At 21.8% G+C, this 22,984-nt stretch overlaps 1 protein-coding gene across 1 annotated transcript in view; it reads left to right on the top strand.

The window, feature by feature from the left end:
* Nucleotides 1–8,088: 8,088 nt before the first annotated feature.
* Nucleotides 8,089–22,984, top strand: part of LOC117172853 — a 22,017-nt gene continuing 7,121 nt past the window's right edge. Inside the window, exons 1-2 of the mRNA XM_033361111.1 lie at nucleotides 8,089–8,293; nucleotides 15,068–15,242. Coding sequence (XP_033217002.1) covers nucleotides 8,090–8,293; nucleotides 15,068–15,242 — 379 coding nt within the window. The 5' untranslated portion in view covers nucleotide 8,089. The remainder of the gene's footprint in view (nucleotides 8,294–15,067; nucleotides 15,243–22,984) is intronic.

Genomic DNA, 22,984 nt, shown 5'->3' with positions numbered 1-22,984 from the left:
TTAATAATTTTGGTTGAAATTTGATAGTTTGGTTTGAAAATTAAACTATTTTGTTAGAAAATTTAATCATTGTGATGAAATTTTTTTTGTGACGTTTTTTTTTAATTAAAATTTTAATTGGTCCATTTCTGATAGTAAATTTATCTTTTTTAGTTGAAAATTCATCTTTTTGGTAGAAAATTAATTTTATTTTTTGAAAATTGATATTTTTGGTTGAAACTTTAACTATTTTTTTTTTAAATCTAACGATTGTGATAAAAATTAATTTTTTTGTGAAAATTAATTTTTCTATTGAGAATTTAATTAGTCTATTTCTGATTGTAAATTTATATATATATATATATATATTTTTTTTTTTAAATTCATGTATTTTGTTAAAAATAATCTTTTTGGTATACAATTATCTTGCTTGAAATTTGAACTATGTAGTTCAATAAAATGTAACCATTTTCTTGAAAATTCATTTTTTTGTTGTGAAAATTAATTTTTTCATATGAAAATTTAAATGTCCCCTTTCTGATAGTTAATTAATTTTTTTTAGTTGAAAATTCATGTATGCTTGTGTCCTAAATTGACAATTCTTGTTTTAGGTTGAAAATTCAATTATTTCATTATTAATTCAACATTTTCGTGAAAAAAACATTTTTTGGTTAAAAAATCTAATATTTGTTTGGAAATCAAAGTGTTGTGTACAGAATTCGTCTATTAAGGAAGAAAATTAATTTTCATGACTAAAAATTAATTTTTTTTAAGATAAAAACTCAATTTTTTTATTGAAAATGTAAATCTTTGTTTTTTAAATTCGTTATTTTTAAATAATTTTTTTACTTGAAAATGTTAACAATGCATGTTTTTTGTAATTAAAAATTCAACTTTTCGGTATAAATTTAATTTATTCTGTTAAAAAGTATACCTATTTCTTAAAAAGTATCCCATTTATCTCGAAAGTAAACTGTTTTGTTGAAAATTCGTCTTTTCGGTTGGGGATTCAACTATTTTGTTGAAAATTTCCCTTTGTTTGAATTGACCGGTTTTTTTAATTTCTCTGTAAAAAACTCCACAATTTTGTCGAAAAGTCACTTTTTTATTTTTAAATTCACCGTTTTAGTTGAAAACTTACCCCTTTGATTAAAAATGTAACTTTTCTTAAAAAACAATTTTTTTTTTGTCGAAAATCTATTTCTTAATTGAAAGTTGAACTATTTTGTTTCAAATATATATTTTTTAGTAGAAAACTTAACTATTTGTTTTAAAAATTTATATATTTTGTTGAATATTCATCATAAAAATGAACAATTGTATAAAAAAATAATTTCATTTGGTTAATAATTCAACTGCTTTGGTAAAAGATTTAACTATTTCGTTAAAAATTAATTTTTTTCTTTTTGAAAATTTGTATTTTCTGCAGAAAATTGATTCTGGGTGTAAAAATCATCTCTGGTCAAAAATTTAACAATTTTTTTTTTAAATTCGTTTTTTTGGTAAAAAAAAACATTTTTTTTAATTGAAAATTTTCATTTTTTGTTGAAAGTTAATTTTTTCAGTTAAAAATGTAACTTTTTTGTTAAAACTTGATATTTTCGGTTGAAAATTCAACTATTTGATTTAAAATTCATGTACTTTGTTAAAAATTCGTCCTAAAATTGAACAATTTTGTAAAAAAAATTAATTTTTTTTTTTTGAAAATTTAACTACTTAGGTGAATAATTTAACTATTTGGTTGAAAATTAATTGAGTCGAAAATTCAACTACTTGATTTGAAATTCATGTATTTTGTTGAAAATTTATCCTAAAACTTAACAATGGTACGACAAAGTAATTTTTTGTCACAAAAATATTTGGAAAATTTCAATAGATATCACAAAAATATCAACAATTCAAAGTATTCAAAAGATTTTAACATATTACACGAAGATTTTTTGTAATTCGTTTTTATTTAATTATGAAGTAATTTACATGGGTAATCCAAATAGTTTTCAAATATTTTTTTGCATTTTTTTTTTTAATTAATGTTTTTGACTGAAAAAATTTAACTACATTTTTTCTTTAAAATTTTATCTTTTTCAGTTGAAACTTCATGTATTTTGTTAAAAATTTGTGTTTCTGGTAATAAATTAATTTTGTTGTTTGAAAATTTAACTATTTTGATGAGGCCTTTTAGGATTTTTTTGAAAATTCGTTTTTTTTTTTTGTTGTTGAAAATTAATTTTTCAAACTGAAAATTTAATTATTCCATTTTCAATCGCAAATTTATTTCTTTTAGTTGAAAATTCATGTATTTTGTTCAAAATTTGTCTTTTTTTTGTAGAAAATTAATCTTGTTGTTTGAAAATTGACTATTTTTGATTGAAAATTCAACTGCTTTGTACAAAATTCATATATTTTTCTCGAAATTCATCTTTGTCGCTCGAAAATTAATCCTCTGAGTTGAAAATTGGTTAAAAATTCATTTTTTTCTTAATCTTTTCATCCATTTTCAACTAAAATATCGAATTCAAAAAAAAAGTGTGAATTTTCTACAATAATTTAATTTTTTTCCAAAATATATCAATTCGCCACGGAAAATGTAATAGTTGATATTTCTACCCACAAATATTTTATTTTATATTAAAAACCGGTGAATTCAAAAAATAAAGAAAAAATTATTTAAAAATAATGAATTTAAAAGAAAGATTTACATTTTAAAAAAATAGAATTTTTATCTTAGAAAAATTAATTTTAATTATGAAAATTAATTTCCAAACAAATACTTGATTTTGTAACCAAAAAAAAATAATTTTTTCAGCAAATTGTAGAATTGATAATGAAATTTTCTACCGAAAAAGATGAGTTTTCAACAAAGTACCTGAATTTGGAAACAAGGAATTGAATTTTTAACTACAAAATATCAATTTTCAAAAAACAAGATTAATTTTCTAAAAAAAAAAGACCATTTTTTAACAAAATACAGGAAATTTCAACTAAAACGGGATAAATTAACAATCAGAAAAGCACTAATTAAATTCTTAATTAAAGAATTTATTTTGTACACGCAAAAAAATGAATTTTCATCATAATGATTAAATTTGTTAACAAAATAGTTCGATTTTCAACCAGAAATACCAATTTTCAAGCAAGATAATTAATTTTCTACCAAAAAGGTTAATTTTTAACAGAATACATGAATTTTTAAATAAAAAAAGATGAACTTACAATGAAAAATGGTCTAATTAAAATTTGCATTTAAAAAAATAAATTTTCACATAATTTTCACAAAAAATAAACGGGTATTTAACAAAATGATTAAACTTTTTTTAAATAGTTCAATATTCAACCAAAAATATCAATTTTCAAAAAAAAAATTAATAAATTCACAATCAGAAATGTTATAATTAAAATCTGCGTTTAAAAAAATTAATATCATCATTTTTACAACAACAAAAAGTGAATTTTTAAGAAAATGGTTACATTTTTTTTTATCAAAATAGTTCAATTTTCAACCAAAAATATTAATTTTCAACCAAGAAAATGTATTGTCTACCAAAAGATGAATTTTTAACCAAAAAAAAAGATAATTTTACAATCAGAAATGGACTAATTAAATTCTCAATTGAAAAAATTAATTTTTATCACAATGATTGAATTTTTTAACGAAATAGTTCAATTTTCAACCAAAAATATCTGTTTTCAAGCAAGATAATTGTCTACCAAGCAGATTAATTTTTAACAAAATATACGAATTTAAAAAAAAGGATAAATTTACAATTACAAATGTAATAATTAAAATTTGCATTTAAAAAAATTAATGTTCACATAATTTTCACAAAAATAGAGAATTTTCAACAAAATGATTAAATTTTGTAACAAAACAGATCAATTTTCAACCAAAAATATCAATTTTGAAACAAGAAAATAAATGTTCTACCAAAAAGGTAAAATTTTAACGAAATATGCGAAAATGTTCAACTAAAAATATTAATTTTTAACATGAATTGAATAATTGAATTTACAGTTGAGAAAAATTAATTTTTGAGGAATAAAATTAAACACATTATGAATACTTTTGAAATTTTCATGGAACCTTTCATTTTTTGCGTAATCTATTAAATCCTTTTAAAATATTTGAAATCTTTGTAATCTTTGTGAAATATCTTGAATGTTTTTTAATCTTTGGAAAATCTTTTAAATACTTATAAAACCTTTTGAAATCTTTTGTAAATACTTTGAAATTTTGGTAAAATATTTGTAAATCTTTAAAATCTTTGTGATAGCTTTTGAAATATCGTTTTGTCATGTTTTTAAAAATCAAACTGTTTCAATTTCAAAGTCTTATTAGTTAAACAAATTTAAACACCCGATTGAAACTTTATAAACTATTTTCCTTTCAAAAATAATTTCAAAATAATATTATTAAATTAAAAATATTGTTTCAATCTATAATTTGAAAATTTGAAAATTTAAAATTAAGAAAAAGAATGATTGAATATTTAGCAATATTTGACTGCTCATTTAAAACGATTAAATTGAAATTAAATATTTAAAAGTGAACAATTTGAAACTGAATTGTTTCACATAAAAAGCCTGGAATCTTCAAAATTTCGAAGAGCTTTTAAACTTTGAACGTTACAATTTTAATTAGTGCATTTAAGAAATGTTTAATTTTTAAGTGAAATTGTTGATTTTTGATGTATAAATAACAATTTAATACTCATGATTTGTGGAAAAATTATGAGTAATTTTAAGAAAAATTTAGAAGCTTAAAACTTGAAATGATTTCAAATAATTTAAACGAAGTGTTTACGTATTCAACAAAATCCGGCTATTCGTACCGAAATTTCGGTGCAAATAGTCAGAGTCTAATTTAGAGAAAACGTTTATTTTTTCAGACTTAAAACAAATAAGTTAGAGACTTTTTAAGAATTATGAAAGACTTCAAAAGAATTAAAAAAAAATTGTTTTGATTTTCAGGATAATTGAAAATGATTTTTCATTTTGAAAAATTATTATAAGAGAATTTTTAAATCGGTTTTAAAAGATTTACAAAATTGTCAAAAAACAATCTGGAAGATTTTAAGGAAATATCGTAAGAAAATATTTTTATTCTTCTGAAGTCTTTCACAATTCGTAAAAAGCTTCTGAATTATTTTTTTTTTAAATCTGCAAAAATAAACTCTCTTTAAATTATTTTAAATCATTTCAAGTTGTAATTTAATTTTGAATTTTTCAAACATCTAAATAACTCTTAAAATTACTCAAATTTTTTCTACAAATAATAAGTGTCCAATTGTTATTTATAAATCAATATCTTAAGGTAATTTGTTTAAATTTTCTGGATTTTCTAAAAAAAAATATTGTAGGAAAAATTCAACTAATTTTAAAAGATATTTAGAAGTTCTGAAAAAATTTCAAAAGTAATTTTAAATTTGAAAAAATGTGAAACAATTTCTACATTTTTACAGATTTTGAAATAAAGTTTTGAAGCTTCCGAGAGATGTGTAAACTATTTTAAATAAAAATAATTTAACTTCTAATTTAAGAAGTGTTCAGTTTTTAAAAAAAATACAATTTTTAATATTTCCAGCTTAAAATTCCTTAAAAAAATGTAATTTTGAAAATTTTAAAGTTTCATTTCAAATTGTTTAGTCGAAAAGTGTTAGTAGCTTCCATTTTATGCATGTCAATCATTGAAAATTTTAATACAACATTTTCTAATAAAAAACTTTTAAACGTAAATTTTAACAATTTTTAATTCTAATGTTTCGCTTTGAATGCTTTAGTTTGTAGCTTATTTTTTATTTATTATTGCTACGATTAAAAAGGCCATCCTGAAGTTTAAAATTTCTTACGAAATTTCGAACATAATTTAAAATTTGAAAAATGTAAATCAACATACAGACCGGGAAACCTGGAAAACTAGGAAATGACCGGGAATTTTAGAAAATTTGTAAAATAAAAGTTTTCTCCAAATTTGATTTCAACCGTTTTTAAATAATTTCCTAAATTGTGATTTTTATAAATTTATTATATCATTTAGTTTAGAATGCTTAATTCGAAAATCTTTCTCTTTCGAAATTTTCCATTTTAATTTTTAAGCATATATTTTATTATTAAAAAATTGAAAGTTTTTAAAACCGAAGATTTTTTTATAAAAAACAGGGTGGCCGTCGGCCCGGGAAACCGGGAATTTTACGAATTTTCAGAAGAAAAATCTACCCACGTTCAATTTGAACTGTTTTTAAAATAATGAAAGTGCAGTTTTGAGGATTTAAACAATTGAAAATTGAAAGTATTTGAAGTTGAAAATTTTTTATAAAAAAAACAGTTTTATTTTATTAACTGTAAATATAAATAAATAAATTATTTTCAAAATGGATCTGTACTCTAAGTATAGAAATCCGAACAATAATTTATTTAACCAAACAGTTCTATATCCGTTAATTATTTGAGAATTTCCAGTTAAATTTAATTAATAAATTTATTAATATATTATTTCTTTTAATTTTTTTAGCCATTAAAAAATGTAAACGTGCGTTTTACTATTTTTTACTTAAAAAATAAATCCATAATAATATAGCTATAATTAAAGGTTTTTATTAAATTAAAAATATTGTGAGTCTAAATTATTTAATTTTTATCCCATTTAATTTGAAATTTCTTAATGTAGAAAAAGAATAAGTATTTAATATTTAGCCATATTTCATTGTTCATTTAAGACAAGTAAATTGAAACCAAATATTTAAAAGAAAACAATTTGAAACTGAATTGTTTTACATCGGAAATTTTTAATCTTTAGATTTTTGAAGAACTTTTAAACTTTTAGCGTTACAATTTTAATTGTTCTATTTAAAAAGTGTTTAATTTATAAGTAAAATTGTTAAATTTTGACGAATAAATAACAAATGAACACTTACTATTTGTAGACAAAATTTGAGTAATTTTAAGAGATGTGTAGAATTTTTGAAAAGATTCAAAATTAATTTAAAACTTGAAACTATTTTAATTAATTTAACCGAAATGTGTTAACATTTTTTCCAGAACTTCTAATTTTATTTTAAAATTAATCGAAACTTTCCTACAATTTTTTTAAATCCAGCAAATTAAAAAAAAAATCCTTAAAGTTTTCCATGTTCTTTGATCATTTTTTAAATCTCCTAACATCTTCTTAAACTTTCTGTTACCATAATTTTTCAAAGTGAAAAATCATTTTCAATTTTCCTAAGAATCTTAAGAAAATTTTTATCTTAAGAAAAATATTTATTTCGCCTGTAAGTATTCCAAATTATTTCAAGTTCTAAATTTAATTCGAATCTTTTTAAAGCTTCTAAATATCTCTTAATATTACTCTAATAATAAAAAGTATTCTATTGTTATTTATAAATTCAAATTTAATTTTTTTAAATTTAAAAACACTTCTAGATTTTTCAAGATTTTAAAATAAAATTTTAAAGCTTTTGAAGGATGCCTAGACTAATTAAAATAAAAATAATTTAACTTCCAATTTAAGAATTGTTAAGTTTAAAAAATTATTTTTTCAATTTTCAACGTTTTTTTCATCCATTTTTTCAACGCAGATTTATATTTTTTGAATCTAATCTGAATGTTTGAACTTTATAATTTATAAAAGTTCTAAATTTTGCAGTTTATTTGCATTTTACATAAAGCTGTTGAATTGAAAAGTGTTAGTACCTGCCATTTGGTACGTGTAAATTTTTGAGCATTTATTTATTGCTTATTTTTTTAATTTCATTGGCCGTGAAAAATGTTTGCGAACCACCGGGAAATGACCGGGAATTTTTTTTTCGATTAAAACGGCCACCCTGTTATTTCGAATGAAAACATTTTTATCTTTAGAGTTCGAATTTCCTAATTTTATTGACCGTGACAAATGTTTACGAATCGGAAAATGACCGGAATTTTTAGTTCTTTGATTAAAATGGCAACCCTGATTTCTGCTTATGATCATCGAGAAATAAATCGACATTTTTCCGAAGAAAAAAATAGGGAAAAGAACTATTTAATTAGAAAATCGTTAAGATTTTTTTTTTTCAGAGGATGTAAAACTGTTTATTAGTGATCAATTTGAAAATTGTTTTTTTTTTTTCAGATTGCTATGATCAGTCCTGGCATGAGTTCGTGTGAACATTCGCTAAACACGTTACGTTACGCAGACAGAGTGAAGGAATTAGCTGTCACAGATCCGACGGAAGTTAAAGTTTCTCCGACCGACGAAGAGCAGCTCGATCTTAAAATAGAAGAACAGAGTAACAATAGTGTGCTCTCTGATAGTGATTTGGCACAATTAAGATCTCTCAATGTGAGGACGATTTTTATTTTTTATTTTAAGCCATTAACCTTCTTGCCTTTTTACCAACAACGATTAATTATCTACAAATTAGATAACTTTTCAAACAGTTGAATTTTTAAAATAGAACAGATTTTGTAACAAAAGATTGAAAGTCATTTTTTCATTTCATAAAATTCAGTTTTAATAAGAAGTAAACAAATTTTCTAAAAAGCAGTTGCATTTTTTACAGTTAAATTTTATTCAATTTTATATAGCAAAAGACGATTTTTCAACAAAATGTATTCAATTCTCAAGAAAATAGATTAATTTTCAACCATGCAGTTGTATTTTTAACAACAAAAAATGATTTTTTACAGAATAAGTAAAAAATTTCAACCTAGAAGATTTGTTTTTACCAGAAAGGACGAATTTTCAACAAAATGTGTCAAAATTATTTTATAACCGAAAAAAATTAATTTTTAACAAACAAAAGAACTTTTGGGAAGTGTTTCCACTTTCAAAACAAGGAGAAGAATTTTGAACCTGAATAGATCAATTTTCAGTGAAAAAATATTGGAATTTAAAATAAAATAAGTTATATTTAATGAACAAAAACGATTTTTCAACGAAATACTTAAATCCATAACTGAAACAGATGAATTTTTAACCAAACACTTGCATTTGTAACCAAAAAAAGATTATTTTTCGAAAAAACAAGATTAATTTTCTACCAAAAATGATGAATTCTCAACAAAGTGCATAAATTTTGAAGCAAATAGTTGAATTTTCAACTAAAGAAGGGTAATTTTGTACCAAAAAATGATCAATTCTCAACAAAATGCATAAATTTTTAAGCATCCTCCATTTTTAATCAAATAGTCAAATTTTCAAACCGACACTACGAATTTTCGAAAAAACAGAAAGATTTAATAAAATCTTTGAATTTTCTTCTTTTTTTTTTTTTTGTATAAAATTAAGATTCTTGCTTAAAAATTAATTTTATGTTTGCTAGAAACTTAATTTTTAACTGAAAAATGTAATTATTCAATTTTTCATTGTAAATTTCTTTTTTGTAGTTGAAAATTTAATTATTTTGCTGAAAATGTATCTTTTTTATTTTAAAATTCAACCATTTGGTTGAAAATTAATTAATTTCTTTCAAAATTTTTTTTTCAGTAGATAATTAATTTTGTCGGTCGAAAAATCATATTTTTTTGGAAAAAACACAGGTTAAAAATTAATCTGTTTCGTAGAAAGTTAAACAATATGATGAAAAAGTAAATTTTTTGGTTAAAAACTAAACTGTTTTGTTGAAAATTTGTCTTTTTTATTAAAACATAACTTTTTAAACTAAAATTTAATTATTTAAGTTTTGATTTTATTTTCAGGAATTCGGCACATTAACTTGATTATTTGACCTTAAATGGGACTTTCAATTTGATATTATCTCATTTAAATTTCTTCAATTTTTACCTTTTATAGTAAAAGTTAATCTTTTGGAATTGAAAATTCTACGGTTTCATTTGAAGATTCATTTCTTTAGTTGAAAAGTCTTAGGCTTGGTTTAAAATTATAATTTTTTTTTAAACTAAAAATGTTACTATTCCATTTTCTGTTGAAAATTATTATTATTTTTTTTTTTAGTTCAAAATTTGGTTTACACTTTTTGTCGAAAAATTCAACTGTTTCGTTAAAAATTCATATGTTTATGTGAAAAATTGTATTTTTTAAAATAGAAACTTGATTTGAAATTTCATGTTTCAAGTTGGAAATGCAATTGTTTGGTTAAAAATTAAACTTTTTTATAAAAAATTAATTTAGTTGTTGCAGATTCATCGTTTTGAATAAAATTGTTGAAAGTTTATTTAAATGGGAAATTTAACTTATTATAATTGAAAATTCTTCTGTTTGGTTAAAAATTATTTTTTTATGTAAAATTAATTTTGTAACTTTTGGTTGAAGATTTATTTTTTTAGTACTTTTTTTTTTGAAAATTGAACAATTTTATTTAAAGATTGATTTTTTTAGTTGAAAACTCTTATGTTTGTTTTAAAATAATTTTTTTAACCTAAAAATTTTATATTCTATTTTCGATTGAAAATTATTTTTTTTTTTTTAATTCAAAATTCAACTATTTGGTTGAAAATTTGTCTTTTTAAATTAAAAATTTAACTATTTCATTAAAAATTCATATATTTTGTTGAAAAATTGTATTTTTTGATTGATTTTTTTTGAAAAATTCTTCACTTTGGTTGAACATTATTTGAAAATTCATTTATTTTGCAATTTTTTGCTTTGTTGTGTTTGCGACAAATATGAATATGTTACTTTAAGTTGACCGGGAAAATTGAAAAACTTGACCGGGAATTTAAAATCGTCCCGGAAAATTCTATCCAGGCTTGATTTCAACAGTTTAAAAAAAAAATCTGTTGAATTTTTATCCTTTTCAGTTATGTTATTATTCAGCTTACAAAAAATAATTCGAAAATCTTTCACTTTGAAATTTTGAATTTTAATTTTTAAGCGTACATTTTTCATTTAAATAATTTTAAAATGCGGTTTCAAAGACTTGGAAAAATAAAAAATTAGTGGCTATAAATTAAGGATTAACATGTGAATAATAATTGAGTTTACAAAACGATTCGGAATCAGTTCAAAAATTAAGAATTTTCTGATTTTAACGTTAAAAATTAAATTGATTCAATTGGAATTTTGATATTCTTGATATAGTTAAATAAATGTAAACGCCCGATTGAAACTTTATAAACTATTTTCAATTTTAAAATAACTTCAAAATAATATATTTATAATTAAAGACTTTCATTAACCTTAAAATATTGTTTTGGTTGCCGATTATTTAGACACATTTGATGGTTTTTGTAAAATTGGTAAAATTGAAGAGATATTTAGAAGGTCTGCAAAGATTGAAAATTAATTAAAAATTTGTTATGATTTAAAATAATTTAAACAAAGTGTTTACGTATACCAAACAAATCAGGCTATTCGTACTTATATTTTGAAGAGATTATTTAAAAAGATTTAAAAAGATTTTCAAAATTGTCAAAAATATTTTCCATTTCACAGAATTAAAAAGGGAAATTTACGAAAAATTCTAATCATTATTAAATTTATTTAGAAGTACTGAAAAAAATGCAGAAATAATTAAAAATTTGAATAAATGCAAAACAACATGTAGATATTTCAAGATTTTCAAATAAAATTTTTTGTTCAGTTCTTAGCAAGAATTTAATTGCACAATTTTTAATATTTCTAGATTAAAATCGCCTAAAATGATTTACAGCTCAGTTTTTATTACATTATATACAAAATTATTCAGCTTAAGAGTTCTAATTATTTTCTCTCATTGACCTTGAAAAATGTTTGCGAACCGGAAAATGACCGGGAATTTTTTGGCGACCGGGCAATGACAATGAATTTTTGTTTTGACCGAGAATTTTGCAAATTTGTAGGAAAAAAATCTGTCCACGTTCGATTTCAACAGTTTTTAAATAATTAGTTGAATCGTTATGTTTTTCAATTATGCTATTATTTAGCTTACAATGCGTATTTCAAATATTTAAACATTTAAAAACGTTCCATTTAAAATTGTTATTTCTAACCTTACATTTTTAATTTAAAGAATTTTTAAATGCTTTCTTAAAAACTTGAAGAAATAAAAAATCAAAGCCTTTGATGTTGAAAATTTTGGATAAAAAACATTTTTATTTAATAAATCAATCTTTTTTTTTTAATTTATCTGTACTGTAAGTAATAAAAAGTGAACAAAACGATTTTAAACCTGTCAAAAATTTAAGACTTTTCAGATTTTAACGTTAAAACTTAAACAGTTTCAATTTGAAAGTTATTAAATTAAACAATTCTGAACGTGTGACTGAAAGTTTATAAACTATTTTCAACTTAAAAATAACTTCATTATAATATATTCTTAATGAAAGGATTTAAAGAAAATTGTAATATTGTTTCAGCTGAAAATATTCAATTTTTAACCCTTTCAATTTGAAATTTTTAATTAAAGAAATATTAATTATTGAATATTTAGAAATATTTGAATTTTTATTTAAGACAAGTAAATTGAAACCAATTTTTAAAAGTAAAGAATCTTTAACTTAATTGTTTGACATAGAAAGATTTTAAGAGATATTTAAGAGTTTTAAAAAGATTAAAATTTATTATGCAAGTTTTCTTAAAATTTTCTAGAATCTCAAGATTTTGAAAATAAAATTTTGAAGCTTTCCAAGGATGTTTAAACTATTTAAAAAGAAAATAATTGAATTTCTAATTTAAGAAGTGTTCAGTTAAAAAATTTCAAATTTTTCGATACTTGATGTTTCTAGCTTAAAATTCCTAAAAATTATATAATTTTGACAATTTTAAAGTTCATTGATTGATTTTTAAATTTAGAGCATTGAAAATGATAACGTGGATTTATATTTTTTTATGTTGAAAAATGTTATTACCTTCAATTTAATAAGCGTAAATTATTGAGCATTTGATACAAAATTTTTAAATTAAAAACTTTGAAATTTCAATTTTAAAAGTTTAAGTGAAAATTCCCGGTCATTTCCCGGTTCGCAAACATTTTTTTTAAATTCTTGTTAAGAACTGAACAAAAAATTTTATTTGAAAATCTTGAATATTTTGAATTTATTCAAATTTTCAATTATTTTTTAAATAATCTCTTCAAATTATTTCTTCAAAATAAAAAGTCATTTTCAATTTTCCTAGGAATCTTAAGAAAATGTTTTTTATTCTTTTGAAGCTTTTCATATTTTTTGAAAAGTTTCTAAATCTTTTGTTCGAAATATGCAAAAATCTCTATTTTGTTTTAAATTAGGCAGTGAACTATTTGCACGAAAATTTAAGTACGAATAGCCTGATTTGTTTGGTATACGTAAAGACTTCGTTTAAATTATTTTAAATCGTAACAATTTTTAATTAATTTTCAATCCAAAACAATATTTTAAGGTTTAATGAAAGTCTTTAATTATAAATATATTATTTTGAAGTTATTTTAAAATTGAAAATAGTTTATAAAGTTTCAATCGGGCGTTTACATTTATTTAACTATATCAAGAATATCAAAATTCCAATTGAATCAATTTAATTTTAAACGTTAAAATCAGAAAATTCTTAAATTTTTGAACTGATTCCGAATCGTTTTGTAAACTCAATTATTATTCACTTGTTAATCCTTAATTTATAGCCACTAATTTTTTATTTTTCCAAGTCTTTAAAACCGTATTTTAAAATTATTTAAATGAAAAATGTACGCTTAAAAATTAAAATTCAAAATTTGAAAGTGCAAGATTTTGGAATCACTTTTTGTAAGCTGAATGATAACATAACTGAAAAGGATAAAAATTCAACAGATTATTTTTTAAAACTGTTGAAATCAAGCTGGGAGAGAAATTTTTTCTACAAATTTGTAAAATTCCCGGTCAAAAAAGAAATTCACTCTCATTTCCCGGGACGATTTTAAGTTCCCGGTCAAGTTTTTCAATTTTCCCGGTCAACTTAAAGTAACACATTCATATTTGCCGCAAACACAACAAAGCAAAAAATCGCAAAATAAATGAATTTTTAAATAATCAACCAAAGTGAAGAATTTTTCAAAAAAATCTATAAAAAAATCCAATTTTTCAACAAAATAGTTGAATTTTGAACTAAAAATAAAATAATAATTTTCAATCGAAAATAGAATATAAAATGTTTAGCTTAATATAAATCATTTTAAAACAAACATAAGAGTTTTCAACTAAAAAAATCAATCTTTAAATAAAATTGTTCAATTTTCAAATAAAAAAAAAAGTACTACGAAAATAGATCTTGAACCAAAAGTTAGAAAATTAATTTTACATAAAAAAATAATTTTTAACCAAACAGAAGAATTTTCAACTACAATTATGGAATTTTGAATTATAATAAGTTAATTTTCCCATTTAAATAAACTTTCGACAATTTTAATCAAAACGATGAATCTGCAACAACTATATTAATTTTTTATAAAAAAGTTTAACTTTTAACCAAACAATTGAATTTCCAACTTGAAAGATGAAATTTCAAATAAAAAAATCAATTTTCTGTTTTAAAAAATACAATTTTTTAACTAAGCATATGAATTTTTAACGAAACAGTTGAATTTTTCGACAAAAATTGTAAACCAAATGATTGAATTTTGAACTAAAAAAAAAATAATAATAATTTTAAACCAAGCTTTAGACTTTTCAACTAAAGAAATTCATCTTCAAATGAAACAGAATTTTCAATTCCAAAAGATTAATTTTTACTATAAAAGGTAAAAATTGAAGAAATTTAAAATTTAAAATTATATAATTTTGAAAATTTTAAAGTTCATTGATTGATTTTTTAACTTAGAGCATTGAAAATGATAACGTGGATTTATATTTTTTTATATTGAAAAATGTGAGTACCTTCAATTTTATAAGCGTAAATTATTGAGCCTTTGAATACAAAGTTTTTAAATAAAAAACTTTTAAATTTCAATTTTAAAAGTTTAAAATTTAACAGTTCCACTTTGAGTGCTTTTATTTGCAGCTCAATTTTTATTACCTCATGTGGAAAATTTTTTATCTTTAGTGGTCTATTTTTTAAATTTCATTGGCCTTGAAAAATGTTTGCGAAACGGGAATTTATTTCGTCGATTAAAACGGTCGCCCTGGTTTTGAGTAATTTATTATTGGTTAATCAAACCTAAGCAATTTTCTCTTTCTCTCTGAGACATATATTTTTTATTTTAATTTTAACTTGCTGATTTTTGTGCAGGAAGGTGAAATCTCGCAAGATTTGTACACTTTCCACGAGGCCGTGTCGGCATTGCAGTTGCTCGAAGAAGAGGTACTGGACACGCACAAAACGGTTGTCGATAGCACCACCACATTCTTAAATGACGCGCATTCCATCTTCTCCGCGACACATGAGGTCGATTACGATCAGGAAGGTAAGAAATATAACAAATTTGCACTCTTTTTTTTCCCTTCTGTTCCACCGACGCCGCACGGTTTTATAATTTTAATTTTTTATTTTCCCTTTTTGCAAATTGTCAGTGACACTTGCGTGCACGTGCATTTTCTCCACAGCTTCGTAACTTTTTTTCCCCATTTGTTTTATAGGTACGTCTCAATTTATAACTCAAATTTATACTTCGTTGATTGTACAATAAAAATATTTCGACAGGATCTATTGATAGGGATTGGGAGATTGAAATAGGATTTAAAAATTTTTAAGTGTCATTAAAATTGCGTATCAAGTGACACTTACGAAAGGAAAAATGATATAAAGTTCGAAAATGCATTAAGGACTGTCAGTTATTATAATAGAAAGGTTAACATGTCTTTAGGTTCTGATAAAATTTTTTTGCAATTTGATAAGAGAGATTAAAAAAAAAAAAGTGTTAAAAAATCTTTGGAAATTTAGTAGTTGAATTTTCAACTAAATAGTTGAACTTTTGATTCAAAAAGATGCATCTTTTAGAAGACTGTTAAATTTTTAGCCCGAACATATGAATTTTTTAGAAGAATTTTCAGGAAAAAAGGTTAAATTTTCAACGACATAATTAAACTTTTAATAAAATAGTTGAATTTTTTAGCAAATAGGTCTATTTTTAACCTGCAAAGAAGAATTTTCAATCAAAAAGATTAAAGATCTTTCTATTAGAAGACGAATTTCAAAAAAAAAATAAGAATTTTTCAACTAAATTGATGCATTTTTTACCAAAAAATATAAGTTTTTAAACAAAAGTGGAACAGTTAAATTTGTAGTTTAAAAAAATAATTTGTCATAACAAATAAAATAACATAATATTTGAACTCTCAACCAAATATATAAATTTTCAACAAAACGTTCATTTTAATTCTAGAAAGTTAAATTTTCCACGAAATAGTTTAATTTTCAAGCAAAAAAAAACTCATTTTTTAGAAGACTGTTGAATTTTTAACCCCAAAAGTTTAATTTTCGACATAAATAATGAATTTTCAACAAAACGTTTGAATTTTCGACCAAAAAGATTGATTAAACGAAAAAGTAGATTTTTGAAAAAAATAAGAAAACTTTTAACAAAATAGTTAAACTTTTCTACGCAAGAAGATGAATTTTTAACAAAAAAGTTTAGTTTTCAAGCTAAAAAGTTGAGCGTTTAAAAAAAAACAGTTGACTTTTAATCCGGAAAAGAGAATTTTCAACAAGAAAGCTAATTTTCAGTTAAGAAGGATGAATTTTTAACTTTAAAAAGACAAATTATCAGCTAAAAAAAAGGCAAAAAAAGAAATTTCCAAGAAAATAGTAGAATTTTCCAAAAAATATTTTAGGTTTCATAAAAAACTATGAATTTTCAACAACAAAATTAAAATTTTACAAAGTAGTTCTACTTTAAACCAAGTAATTAATTTTTTTTACAAAAAAATGCATTCTCAATAAAGCATGTAGATAGTTAATATTTCAAAAAAAAAATTTAAGTTTAAACTAAAATTAGTTGAATATAACCAAAAAAGACGAATTTTCAACAAAAATTGGAATCCTCAACCAAAACAAATTTATTTGTAACTAAACAGTTTAATTTTAAACAAAAAGGATGAATTTTGACCGAAGAAATAATTTTCTACCAAAAAGATGAATTTTTTCAAGCAATAAGTTTCATTTTTAACCAAGAAGATTTATTTTCTGCCAAAAAACTAATTAAAAATATATATATTCACCGGAAAAAAATAATTTTCAAGGAGAACATAATTTTCAATCATAAAAGATGAATTTTCAGCGAAATAATTAAATAATTAATTAGATGCATATTTTCAGGTAAAAAACTTAGCGTTTGTAAAAAAAAAAAGAATTTTTAACAAAGTAGTTGAATTTTTCAACAAAATTGTTCAATAAAAAAAACTAATTATTAGGAAAAAAGATTAAATTAAATTATCGATTAAAGAAATCAATTTTATACAAAAAGATTTGAATTTTAAATCTAATTATGATTTTTCAAAGTAGAAGATTTTCATAAAAGCGACAAATTTTCAACCCAGAAAATTAATTTTCTACTGAAAAAGCCTCATTTTCAAACAATTTGTTGAATTTTTAATTAAAAAAGAGAAAATATTAATTTATTTTAAAATAAAAACTAATTTTCAATAAAAATAAAAATAATTTTCAACCTATTTTAATTTCACATTTATTTATTTATTTGTTAAAATTAAATTTTTTCTGATAATTTAGCTATTTCATTTTTTGTGGTAAAAATGTATATTTTTTTATAAAAATTGAACTATTTGCATATTTTCAGGTAAAAAAATTAGAGTTTGCAAAAAAAACGAATTTTCAACAAAGCAGTTGAATTTCTCACAAAAATGGTTGAATTCTAAAAAAAAGCTAATTATTACGCAAAAAGATTTATTTTCTAACAAAAAAGATAATTTTTTAACAAAATACATGGATTTTAAACGAAATATTTGAATTTTCAAGCAAATAGTTCCGTTTTCAATCATAAAGATAAGGTTTCAGTTTAAAAAAAAAAAACGAAATTCAACAAAATAAATATTCAACCAGCAAAGACAAATTTTTACAAAAAATAAAATAGTTCATTTGGCAGTTAAATTATCAATTAAAAAAATAATCGAATTATGATTGTTCAAAGAAGAAGATTAATTTTCTACCGAAAAATACGAATTTTCAACAAAATACGTGAATTTTCAATTTAAAAAAATTAATTTTCATAAAAGCAATACATTTTCAACTCAGAAAATTAATTTTCTACTGAAAATACCTAATTTTCAAACAAGGTGTTGAATTTTGGATCGAAAAAATATTATTAATTTACTAAAAAAAAACTCATTTTCAATAAGAATAAAAATAATTTAAAACAAAATTGTTAAATTTTCAACTGAAGGCATACATTTTTTTACAAAAATAGTTAAACTCTAAACCAAAATCATGAATTTTATACCAATTTTATTTTAACATTTTTTTTATTTGTTAAAATTAAATTTTTTCTGATAATTTAGCTATTACATTTTTCGTGGAAAGTGTATATTTTTTTAATCAAAATTCGACTATTTTTGGTAGAAAATTTATTTTTATTTTTTACTAAAAATGTAACTTTTCAATTTTTAATGAAAAATGAATTTCTTTGGTTAAAAATGTATGAGTTTGATTGAAAATTGGTCTTTTTTCGTAGAAACTTGTTTTTTAGGGTTTAAAATGAATCTATTTTGATTAAAAATTCCTATTTCTTTGGTTGAAATTTGAACTACTATTTTGTTTTAAAAAATCTGTTTGTTGTGAGCATTCAACTTTTTTGTTGAAAATTTGTATTTTTTAATTTTATTTATCTGCTATTAAACTGAAATTAAAATATTTTTTGGTTGAAAATTCATAATTTTAATTGAAAATCGACCTGTTCGGTTACAAAAACTATTTGATTAAAAATGCTTTGCTTTTTGGTTGAATTCAACTGTAATTGATCTAGAATAAAAATATTTTTGCTTAAAACCTTAACTATTACATTTTTCTTTAAAAATGTATCTTCTTTGGCTGAATATTTATTCTTTTTTTGTTATAAATTAATTGTTTTGACTAAAAATTGAGCTATTCGATTTTGGTTGAAAAATAATTTTATTTACTTGAAAGTTCAAATATTTCGTTGAAAAGCCATGAATTTTCTTAAAAATTTTTCAATATTTTTACACAGTTCTTTATGGCATGTTTGCCCTTCTTGTAAAACAATTATTGAGGAAACATTCCAAATGATAAGAACTGTATAAATCCGTATACAACTTTATTTAAAATAATTTTTCTTTTCCAAGTAAAACTAAAATAATTACTCTTAATTTCATTTAGCAAACTCGGAATTAAAATTAAATTGTGGTAGCTACAATTTAATCAAATTCAGAGAAAAATAAAATTTTACTTTTTCTGGCAAACGTATATTGTTTTTCAAGGCGAAAAATAAAAAAGTAGGAAAAAACTGTTTGATTGGTTTTTGATTCATAGTAATAAAAATCCCCAGAGTTTGAAAAATACTAAAAATATCATTAATGGTTTAGAAAATTCCCGTTATTTTGAAACCAGAATTGTCAAAGTCTCGAAATTTTTACTTTAAGGAATTAGTAAATACTTGAAAGTTAGTAAATTTTGCAATTTTGCAATACCAAAATTGTTAAATTAAAAAAAATTTAAATTGAATATTTCTTATTTATTAGAATATTTTATTTTAAGTCTGTATTCTGCTAACAATGCATTTGTTTGGTTGAAAATTAAATTATTTGGATGAAAATTCAGCAATTTTACCTTTTTTTAGTCGAAAACTCGTCACTTTAGGTTCAAAATTTAATTATTCTTGTAAAAAATTGAACTATTGATAACCAATTTAATACTTTTGGTTGAGGATTCAACTATTTGGTTGAAAATTATTTTATTTTTTTGGTTCAATTGAATTGTTTTTTTATTTAAAGTAATAAAAATATCATCTAATATATTTTTGGTCAAAAAACTTTTTTTTTAATTTATCCTTTTTAATTAAAATTTTTCAATGTTTTATTGAAAATTAATTTTTTATTTAAATGTTTAACTACTTTGTTAAAAATTTTTTTTTTAATTCATCTTTATTCAAAAATTGAACTATTTTGTTTAAATTGTCTTATTTTTTTCTTGAAGATTCATAACTTTATTTGAAAATTTTTCTTTTCGTTATAAATTTAAGAATTTTGTAATGCGTTCTTTATGTGTTTCAAATTTGGTAGAAAATTAACTTTTTAGTTGAAAATTAATATTCTCGGGTTGGAAATTCAACTGTTTTTTAAAGAAAATCCACAATTTGGTATGAAATTCAACTATTTGGTATTAAGAAAACTAATTTTCTACCAAAAAACTAATTTTTTAACCAAACAAAAAACGTCCATCATCTGAATCCAACGAAATAAAGACGAATTTTTAACAAAATCCCTGAATCCTTAACTAACTAGATGAATTAAAGAATCAAGATCAATTTTCTACGCAAGAAGATGAATTTTTAATAAAATAGTTTAGTTTTCAAGAAAGTTAATTTTCAAGAAAGAAAGATTAATTTAATTTTTAGTTTAATTTAATTTTAAAGAAGTTTTATTTATTTAAAAGATGATTAATTTTCAATTAAAAAGATCAATTGTCAGTTGAAAATGTATTCTTTAAAAATTATCAATTTTAATAACTAATTTAAACAAAATAAAATTATTTTCTACCAAATAGTTGAATTTTCAATTTATAGGGACAAAATTTCAACCAGAAATAAAGTAACTACATTTTCAGATGAAAAATTTAATTTTTAAACAAAAACAGGAATTTCCAACAGAATAGTGGAATGTAAAAAAAAGTTAAATTTTCCCCCCAACTAGTTAAATTTTTCAGAAAATAGTATAATATCTTAATTTCTAACCAAACAGTTGCATTTTAGAAAAAAAAATTTCTGCTAAAGCAGGTAAACTTTAAAATAAAAAAGACAAATTTTCAACCGAAAAGTTAACGAAAAAGTTGCACTTTCATATAAAAAAATGAAATTTCTTCTATAACAGATGAAGTTTTAAATCAAAAAGATAAATTTAAAAAAATAGTTGAATTTTCTCTAGAAAAAGATATTATTGTTTTCACGATCAAACTATGATTTTTTTAATAAGAAATCATTTTCTACCAAGAAAATTGAATTTTCAATCCAAAAAAGCGAATTTTTAACCAAAAAGGATGACTTTTGGACAAAATTGTTGAATTCTCTAGCAAATAGTTGCATTTTTATCAAAAAATATGAAATTTATCTTAAAGCATAAGAATTTTTGAGTATAAAAAAAAAATTGATTTTTCATCAAAAAAAGATTCCGGTTAACACAGTAACATCAAAAATTGAATTTTTGTAACAAAAAAAAATAAGTTTATACGAAAAAACTGAGATTTTCAATTGAAAAAGACGTATTTTTTCAACCAAAAATGATGAATTTTTAACAAAATAGTTCAATTCTCTACCAAATAGTTGCACTTTTATCTAAAAAGATCAATTTTGTACTAAAACAGATGAATTTGTAATAAAAAACACATTTTTCAATAAGTGAAACTTTCATTCAGAAAATATTTAAGTTCAATTTTCAACACCAAAATATAAATTTTAAACAAAAAGTAAATTTTCTACGAAATAGTTAAGTATCAAAAAAAAATTTAATTTCTGCTAAAGCAGGTAAACTTTAGAATAAAAAAGATAAACTTTCAAAAAAAGAGTTGAATTTTCAAACGAAAAGTTAACGAAAAAATGCAATTTTCTAGTAATTAAAATAAATTCTAAGATTCTCATAAATTCTCAGAGAATTTATTTCTCGGTTATTGGGAATGGTGGTCTACCAGTTCGCCACATGGTGCCGAAAATTGGAACTAGAAAGAGTAGGTACAATTTTAAACATGTATTTTAATTTTTGCATAAAAGTGTTTTTACGATTGTTTTGTGAAGTATAAAACAATGATTGAATACTAAAAACAAATATTCATCAAAAACAAATAGTTTTAGATAGAATTTCCATCTTATAGAGTAAAAAAAACAACACATTTTTGTAAAATAAGATTTAAAAAAAAAATTATTTCATTATTTCATGTGAGTTTCAATGCATTGTAAGCTTAAATAAACTTTAATTAATGTATGTAGCGACAAATTTTATCCATATTTTGCCAAGATACTGAAATTACGGAATTTACATACGAATTCTAACCTAACTTTTAGATCCGATTTTTAAATAGTAAATATTTCTCGTGTAAATTACCAAAAATTTACTTTGAGTTCTTTTTCGCTTCAAAATAAGTCCATTTGAGTTTATAATCTTTTGAAAATCACAATAAAGAGAACAATAATTGTTTTTTTTTTCAGAAAAATATTAATGTAAAAAGTGTGGTTTTTCACTCTATTATATCCAAATTCCATTTAAAATACTTTGTTTTCGATAAAGACTTATTTTTCTTATCCAATAAATGCTTTAAACTTTACCAAAAAAAATGTTAAAACACTTTTATGCATCATTAAGGGCATGGTGATACATAGAAAATTGTCGATTTTACCAGTTTTAGGTTCCTTCGGCTTTTTTCTAGAGTAATAAATACTTTGTCTTAAAAATTTGGGAAATGATAGCGAACATGCTAACGGACGTTCCTGCACACTTTTTTGTGTTTTTTTTATCAAAAATTTTTTGATATTGCTAACAACGTGCGTGTATATTTCGAGGTTATGTGTGTTACAATTCACCCGAGCGTTGCTTCCAAACTACACCATATTTTTAGACGAAAACTTTGAACTTACAAATAAACATAGTAACTAATCTCCCGGAACTAAGCCTTTTTGCAGACAATCCAAAAAGTTTATTTCATAAATAATTTCCAGATTATCGGAAAGGCAAAGATGAAAAACGACGTTACTTCAAAATAATGCATATGCATAAAATTTTTGTTTAGGGCAATAATTTTTTTTTGTTATTATCCCTCAAAAAAGAGTCTGGGGACGTCCATTATGATATTTTATAGCGCCTCTGAATTCAGTTTTTACCAATTTTCATTTTTGTGGAAAAAAAGCCAGGCAAACTGTAAATATCATATGCCCTTAAGGGCATGTGACATAGCTAAATACCTATATTACCGACCACAGTTTTTCAGTTCACTGAATGTTTTTTTGAACCTGAGAACTTTTTTTGTAAATAAAAT

The sequence above is a fragment of the Belonocnema kinseyi genome, chromosome 5 (assembly GCF_010883055.1).
Source record: "Belonocnema kinseyi isolate 2016_QV_RU_SX_M_011 chromosome 5, B_treatae_v1, whole genome shotgun sequence".
NCBI classification, from domain to species: Eukaryota; Metazoa; Arthropoda; class Insecta; order Hymenoptera; family Cynipidae; genus Belonocnema; species Belonocnema kinseyi.
Note: the sequence above shows the minus strand (reverse complement) of the source record. Positions and strands in the feature narration are given on the sequence as shown.